The sequence below is a fragment of the Egretta garzetta genome, unplaced genomic scaffold (genome assembly GCF_000687185.1).
Source record: "Egretta garzetta isolate BGI_Z169 unplaced genomic scaffold, ASM68718v1 scaffold333, whole genome shotgun sequence".
In the NCBI taxonomy this organism is placed as follows: Eukaryota; Metazoa; Chordata; class Aves; order Pelecaniformes; family Ardeidae; genus Egretta; species Egretta garzetta.
In genome coordinates this window covers 686331-694655 of record NW_009259179.1, presented here as the reverse complement: position 1 = coordinate 694655, position 8325 = coordinate 686331, and the positions used below count along the sequence as shown (strand labels likewise).

Here is an 8325-nt window from a genome sequence, read left to right as displayed (position 1 = left end):
AGTTATAACAAGAGCTGAGATGTATGGAAATAAAAGTGATAGACATCAGCTCTCTGCCTAGCTGTTCTTTTGAGAGTGACAGCAGACAAAATATAACATGAATTCAAAGAAGAAATTCAAAATATTGGCAGCTCTCTTCTACATGGAAAGGTACCTTGTGGCTGTGTACAATTTTATTAAAAAAGAAAAAGCCCCAGAAAATCAAAAGCACTCTATAAAGTCAGCAGAGGCCTTGCTTCTAGGAATTTCTCTGCTTTATGTGCTATGGGTAAGAATGCAGGTGTATACACTGGGGCATTGAAAGAGAAAATTTTCTTGCCCACTGACAAGCATCTCTGTGGCTGAACACCTCCCGGCAGTAGCCCTGAAGCAGCTAACGCAGTCACTGCCAGCCCCATCCTCGTGCGTAGCTGTCTACTCCCCACCCTGGCTGCTTGGGGAAATGGATTAGACAACTCGCTGAGCTGAAACATTTTCCAGCAAAAAGGAGGGGGAAAAAAAAAGAAGCTTATTTTTAGCAGCACCGGCACTCAGTCCAGATTCCTCCACAACCACACGCACGTTTGTGCCAACACGGCACAGAGGGCAGAGTAAAAACAAGCGGTCAGCATACAGCTCTGTATGCCAGTAGTGCTTCCACGAAATTACTTGTCAAGCCAGGCTCCCTTAGCGGCTGCGATGCTGCCATAGTCGTGAGGGCGGCACACAGGGCACTGCAAGGGGCTGCTGTGTTCTGAGTATCTTGGACATCTCCGGATGGGATGAATCAGCCTCTGGCACTGCCTGACTCACCCCTGACTACAGAAGGAGTCTAGGTGACTACATGCTTAATTTTTGGACAGTTAAATTTACATTAAATGAATTGCAAGCAAAGTATACCAAGAGAAATGAAAATTACATAGTTAATTAGAAAAACAAAGAGTTTGAATAGTTTGCTGGTGATGGCTGTACTTCAGAAAGAATGATTTTTGGCAAACAAACTGCTTTAATATCATGTAGATGTTATGAATGTTCTGATAGATGTTTTTTAATGTCTGGGAAAGTTCAAGATGGGCTATAACTGGATTGTCTGTAAACAGTAGGGACACTAATAATTACCAAATAACTATGTAAGAGCAAGGAGTCTGTAGACTGCATGTGTTACGATCTGTGTAGTCTCCTAGCTGTTTATCTTTTGCTAGTCTTTTGCCCAAAATTCAGCAAATAGAAAGGCTGCCTTCCTCTGGGGGGTGCACTGCGGGAAGCAAGGTCCAAGAGTCCCCGATTTGGAAAACCAGTGAGGTGCTGGCCAACACTGTGATTAATCCTCTCAAAAATGCAATCAGCTGAAATTTAGATGCCAGTCTTTGAAAATGTCATTGATTTGTTTGACTGACAGAGCTGCAGGGTGCTTTGCAAATACAAGTCTTCTACAACTACAATGCTAACAGCCAAATGTAAACTGAGAACCGGGGAGGAGTAGCAAATTACAGAGCACCAAAGTTACCAAGTAGCTTCCCTAAGCCATTTTCTTATTTCTAAATTGTTGCCTTCTCGATTTGTTTTGGCATCTTTAAGAACAGAAGTAGGGTTTATAGTCTGTGACAAAATTGTGTTTTAAGAAATGACTGGTAAAAATGAGTATCTGTGATTGAAGAGAAAAGCTGTGTTTTGTCTATAATTTAAGTGTACCTTTGGTAGGTCTGTCAACCTGAGCCTGTGTGTCTGAAGAAGAACAACTACTGCCCCAGAGGTATGCTCTTTCTCTGTGTTTTTGCTGCTGGTACATAAGAGGTTTCCCACCCAGCTCTGAGGTAGAAGCATCCTCTGGAAACAGGTGAGGCTGGCTCCCAGGACCCTTCTCAGGGGAGGAGTGCCCTCTATTGCACAGTCTAAGCATCGTTCATGCCCTGAAATTTGCCGTAACACCAGCTTCAGCTGCTTTGCAATGGAATTTTTTAGAAGGTGGTAGTATGGAAAGGAAATACATAGAAAACAATGCATTTATTTACCTTCCTTTTGCGTTCTTAAGTGGCACATTAGACAGAGTGAACAGGGTTAGATCTGAAAATTCAGATCCCTGTTTTTATTTCCATCTGTGTCATGTACTTTTTTTCTTTTTTGAGTTCCTCTTTAAAAAGTTTCAAACCTGCTTAAACTGGAAACAGCCTGCTATATCACTTAAAATATCTGACAACAGAACGTAGAACCATTTACCCCTCAGGATGGTCCCATCCTGTTTCCTGTGTCTGGCGGCCACCAAAAATACCACACCACCTTTCTCGCCAGCAACACACCTCTGCCTGAGTGTTAGGGCTTCTCCTCTGTTCTTTTTATCTCTGCCCAAACCCTCTTAGTTATGATGCCTATTAGAAATCAACTGATTTATAACAGTCATTGAAAATGGGTAGTTACTAAGATATTTTGAAGTGGAATCTTTCTTAATTCTTTGTCTGTGGGGACTAAAGGAACTTTAGCAGGGACTTAGAGAGGAAACCCAGAAATACCCTGGGTTTGAGTACTTTCACATATGCTATTCTTTTGCATTTTGCAAATAGATGCGTCTCTGTATAAGAACCTAGATATCACAGAATCACAGAATCGCAAGGGTTGGAAGGGACCTCGGGAGATCATCTAGTCCAACCCCCCTGCTAAAGCAGGCTCTCCTAGAGCATTCTACACAGGACTTCATCCAGGCGGGCTTTGAATATCTCCAGAGAAGGAGACTCCACAGCCTCCCTGGGCAGCCTGTTCCAGTGCTCTGTCACCCTTAGAGTAAAGAAGTTTTTCCTCATATTCAACTGAAACCTCTTATGTTTCAGTTTGCACCCGTTGCCCCTAGTCCTGTCGCTGGACACCACTGCAAACAGACTGCTTCCATCCTCGTGACTTCCGCCCTTAAGATATTTGTATGTGTTGATAAGGTCCCCTCTCAGTCTTCTCTTCTTCTATTTCCTTTTCCCTAATCCTTTGCTTGTCGTCTGACCACCTTGGTTTTAAAATTATGAGCCCAGAAACCTCATCTTGGGTCAGCAGGGCCCTTTGCACAAAGTCCTGACAAAGGCTTCTCATCCATGCACTTTTATTGTGTTTCTTCACCCAAGGGTCACAGAGCACTTTGCAGAAAAAATATCTGAGTCGATTTTTAAAAAATTGCCACTAGAAGACTAAAAACAGGACAAGAAGAAAACCGAGAAATTTCTTTAAAGAGCAAGGATAGAGGCACATACATGACTTGTGTCTGTCTTGCCCTCATGTGAAACCGGCATGATAAATCCCAGAATTGAGAGCTGATCAACACAATTCTCCAGCACAGCAGTAAACAGCAGAGCTTCCAGATGAGTGAATTTTTCCATTTCTTTAGTCTCTGGGCTTTTGCTATGAGGAACAAAGACAAAAGATACCAATGAGAAAGACCGTATGGCATTAGTAACAGTAGTTTAAACTCAAGGTAGCCCTGAAATAGCCTTATTTGCAGCCTTTCATATACTTCCCTGGCTTTGTTTATAGCCTTTCATACACTGTTTATAAGAGGAGCCATGCTCTGCTAATGGCTGCATTCAGGGACAGTGGGAATGTTTAGCTTTCACAAAACAAAGTTGATCCACGCCCCTCCTACTGGAGATCTGGGTGGACAGGCTGAGAAGGGAATGGATGCGGAAGGCACAAACTGGGTGAAGTGGTCTCACCACGCAGTTCAAGGGGGAGCAGTGTTTCATGAAGGGCTTTATTCTTTGGGAAACAATGGAATGAACATGCCTTTTTTAAAGGACAAAACATAAATACACATCTTACAAAATCTCAGATGGTGAACCTTCATGCTCTAATCATTCCACGTTATTACTGTGTAACCTTAACATTTTTATGATCCAAATCCCCTCAGCAGGAGCTGTTACCACCTTAAGATGTTGAAAGTCAAACAAGAACTAATATCTGGATGAAGTAAACTATTTTGAACATTCTGTGTTGTGTTATTTTAAATTGCATTTCAAATGTGAAATGGCTCTGATGTACATTTAAGCATCTCTTTTCCTTGCTTACATATGGAATATTGCGAAAGCACATCTAGGGAATGGTGGAAATTCACTAATAATCCATGTTAAATCGATCCATTTAGAAAAATGCATAAGAAAACACTTGTAGAACAATGGAGAAATTCTCTGAGATTTCTAACGTTTTCGTAAGCCATTAGACAATCCCTCCAGACCCTATACTCACAAAATAGGTATTTCTTTTATAACACCAAGCACAAGTGGAATCTGAGGTGATGGAGATCCTGAATGTCATGGCAAAGGCAGCATTAACATCCACTAACGAAGTCTTCATTTGGCTGCTATACCTACCACTGGATTTGTGCCATCTGTAAAACCGTTGAATAAATATATTCTAGGTCTGCAGAATATTATAGTCCAATCTGTAAGCATGCCAAGGAAATACATCAGACAATGCCTGTTTGCATGATTAACGGGGTAAGACACGGCCACGTTCTATGAAAATTAACGAGGTTTAGATGCAGGTATGCTCTAAATGACTGGATTTTTTATGAGCAACTTTACAAGTGTTCAAAAAAATGCATACTTAACTATAACCTCTCTGTTACCATTTGTCCTTTTTTGTTGTTTTTGTTGAAGAAGGTATTATACTAATTTACGGTTGGAACATGAAATTAATTTCACTTGGACAGTAAATATGGGTCACTTTTCAGTGGAGGTTTAGTAGGTGTCTATTAGTAGCACATTAGTAAAACAAACAAAAATAACATAGATTTGATATATTTGTTTCTTGATGTCCCTGTCTCTTGCAGTAAGTTGTTCAATGCAATGTGTATTGAAATGTATTGTCCTTTGTAAGAGGACACGGCTCTCCTTGTGCATAAGGCTACAGCTAGAAAGCCGAGTGTGCGAGTGGCAGTCTTTTTCGTGACAGCTACGTGTATAGGCCATGAGACTGGAACATTGCTCCTTTCAGCCTAGACCCTTTTCTTTGCCTAACTGAGTAATCTCAGAATGCAAGACTACCAGGTGCACAGTCTTGCATTAAGGATTTTCACAAGAATTTCTGTTATGAGGTCGGGAGCAGAGGGTGGAAGAGAACGTTCAGGGGTAGCATGACTCCAGTGTTATGAACCATGAGAAATGCAAAGCGCTATGATGCAGCAGGACTGGTATTTTCAGCAGATATAAAAGAAGTATTAGTGCTGCCACATAAAGCATCAGTAAACCTCAGATAAGGCATGGTGCATGTTTCTAGTCGTTTGTGTTAAAAAACATGCACGGGTACTGAAGACAACCAGTGGGGTGATCATGGGAATAGAAATTCTGGTTTACAAGAGCTTAAAAGGATTGCGGACTGTGATTACTCTCTGTGAATACATATGAAGAGTAGATACCAGGGAGAGGCAGAGCTATTTAAGTGAAAGGATAATACTGGTCCAGGGTCAAAGGCGTGTAATTTCCCCTAAGCCAGGCAATTATGATACGGTTTCTAACTTCTGGATGGATGAAGATGTGAAACAGCTTTCACATGAGATAATGGCAGTGGCACACTAAATTATTTCAAGAAGCAGGGTGCTGAAATCATGGTAGGAAAAAAACACAGCAAAAGAGTGATTCTGAATATTTTCAATATGTTTACTATCCTTCTTCTACCATTTATAATAACTAACTTACCTAATTAATCTCACTGTTTGGGGCTTTTGATGGTACTATGACTAAGAAGGAACTGAATTCTTCCCTTTACTTCTGAGACTTTTTATCTCCTTCCTTTTAATTATAAAAAAAAAAAAAATTGCTACAGCTTGAGGTAGGAATCTGATAATATCACTAAAAATAATAACTAATAATTGTATAATAAACTAAAAGCATAATTCTTCCTTTCTTTTCAAACTTGGAATCAGTGATAGAAATGGAGATGTACAAATTAAGTATTTTTACATAGAGAAAATCAGACAATGTCTCTTTCCAGTCAACAGGCACTAATAAAATACTTTTTAAATGTTTTACTCATTTTTATCTTTTTAAGAAATCAATGATCCATATTTTGAGTATAAACAACGTGAGAATAATCTATTGTGCAGAGTCCGAACACTAAAAATATGGTGAAAAAAGATTCATTGTGGGATAGCTGTGACAGATGATTACAACAGCATTCTTGAAAGAAGAAATAACACTTGCAGCTCTCATAGGAAAAAGTGACTTATTCGGAAACAAAGGAAGATGCAATAGCTTTTCCTCTACCCCATCAGCAGCTTTTGTCCAGGAGAGAATTAACTCAAGATATTAATGTGTGTTAAGAAAGCTCGCGGCTGGAATGTTTCTCTAAAGCCTGCTGGTTTGCTCCTCTTACATATCTCCTCTTATAACCATATACTCACTCAGCAGATGCATGTGCCAAGCCAGTACACTCTGGGCTTACATTGGCTTGGAAGTAAGAAGGAAACCACTGTCTGAGGCATTAAGAAGCACTACAAATAGTGAGCTGCTCTCCCTGGATTTTAGTGTTAGCACAGTGCCCACAGCCCATCCTGATTCAGCTGTTGGCATTGACCTTAATCACTGCACTTCGCTCAACTCCTTCATTAAACTCTATTAATAATAAAAAAAAAGAGGTATGTGAAGGATTCAGCTTCCCTCAAGACTTTAGACCGACATTCTTTCCCTGCTGATCTAAAGGGAAAGAAAAACATATCGAGAAAAAAATTTTAAAACAACTGTATAAAAAGTCTAGCCTCCTGTTCCTTTGGGGATTGCAACTCCCTCTGCTGTGTGTGAGTCCTGGATGCACATTTCTCCCATCCTGCTGCCTGATAAACTAAAATGGCTCCAAAGGCAGCATTTTTTTCAGCATTCCTTTTAGTCAGTTAAGGAGATACCGATGAATTCCAGTGAGAATATTCGAAGCTGAGAATGTCACATCTCCTTTAGCTCTGTTTTGCAAATGATTGGCAAAGAGAGATTCTGAATATCCACAGTGGCAGCGGCTGGGCCATAAATCAGAAATACCTTAGGTTTTACTAAAAAAAGGTCTCTTAGGCAAGCAAAATAGCCGTGGCCTTACAAAACTCTGCCCACTGCTACCGATGTTAGAATGTAAGTTGCTCATTTAAAAAAAAAAAATATATATATAAAAAGAAGGAAAGAGAAAGAAAGGAAAGAGAAGGAAAGGAAAGAGGGAAGGAAAGGGAAGGAAAGGGGAAAGGAAAGGGGAAAGGGGAAAAGACCTTGAAAAGCTGAAGTAATCTTGGTTTTGGCTTAGAGATGCAGTTTAGGTTTCATCCTGACTCTAGAGAAACTTTCTGCTCCTGCTTTCTGAGACTGTGCTGATGAGACCCCAGGAGAACCGAGTGCAGGAATGAAAGATGTGGTGCTACTTTTAGCTGTATGTCCATCTGGGACTAAATCTGTGTGGGACAGGAAAAGGTAAGACTTAGGGAGCATTTTTTGGCTGTGGCTTCTCTACTGCTGGGAAAGAGAGTGATTTGACAGATAGTTCATTCTCCTTTCTCTGAGCAGAGGTTCCAAACACACATTTGATACTGTTAACTGAGTAAATTACTGAGCATTGCTTTACTTTCTACCTCTTCCTTAAAGTAGAAGCCAATAGAATAATTTGGAGAATTCATAACATCCCATCCCTTCTCTGCTCCTACTTCCTAACAGTTTCCTCTCTCTAAGAAAAAACTCCGCTTATACATGCTTACAAGGCATTGAGTGATTCTGCCCTGGCCCAGCAAAGTACAGACAGACTTAATTCTCCTCCTGCATTGGGATCTAATTCCTCAGTCCAGGTTCAAGCTCTCCAAGCCCAGCTGGTGACAAGATGACAGCAGATTTTGTGCCCGCGATCCAGTTTTTCATAAAAGGACTCTGGGCCGACATTCAAATGCAGCTTAAGACACTTAGGAACAAAGCTACAGTGAAAGTCTGGATAGCCAGGGCACATTCCATATTGGAGTAAGTTCCTAAATCACTTAAAGCGCCCTGAAAATGCACCTGGATTTCTGGCTGTGTGAGGGAAGTGACAGAAATCAGGAGTAAACGACCCCGATGTGTGAAAATGTACCTGTTTCTACCTGTTCTTATTTAGGAAAACACAGAAATGGGTGACTTCATTACATGGATTTGAATTTAAAATACATGTTTTCTGTCACCGAGGCAATATCGGGAGTAAAACAAATGTTGAGATGATTCACTAATTCAAGTTGAGAGCGGAGGAAGACAGGCAGGGCCCGGAGAGCCCTGGCCGCCCCAACAGCACCTCCCCGCTGCCCCCTCGTAGGGCTCCTCCGCTCGTTCCACCTCCGCAGCCGGTTCTCGCCGCCGCGCTGCGGCCCCGCCCTCCCCGCCA

At 41.2% G+C, this 8325-nt stretch overlaps 1 protein-coding gene across 1 annotated transcript in view; it reads right to left on the bottom strand.

Moving 5' to 3' along the window:
• Window positions 1–3335, bottom strand: part of IQCG (IQ motif containing G) — a 19252-nt gene extending 15917 nt beyond the window's left edge. Inside the window, exon 1 of the mRNA XM_009635628.1 lies at window positions 3210–3335. Coding sequence (XP_009633923.1) covers window positions 3210–3335 — 126 coding nt within the window. The remainder of the gene's footprint in view (window positions 1–3209) is intronic.
• Window positions 3336–8325: the final 4990 nt, after the last annotated feature.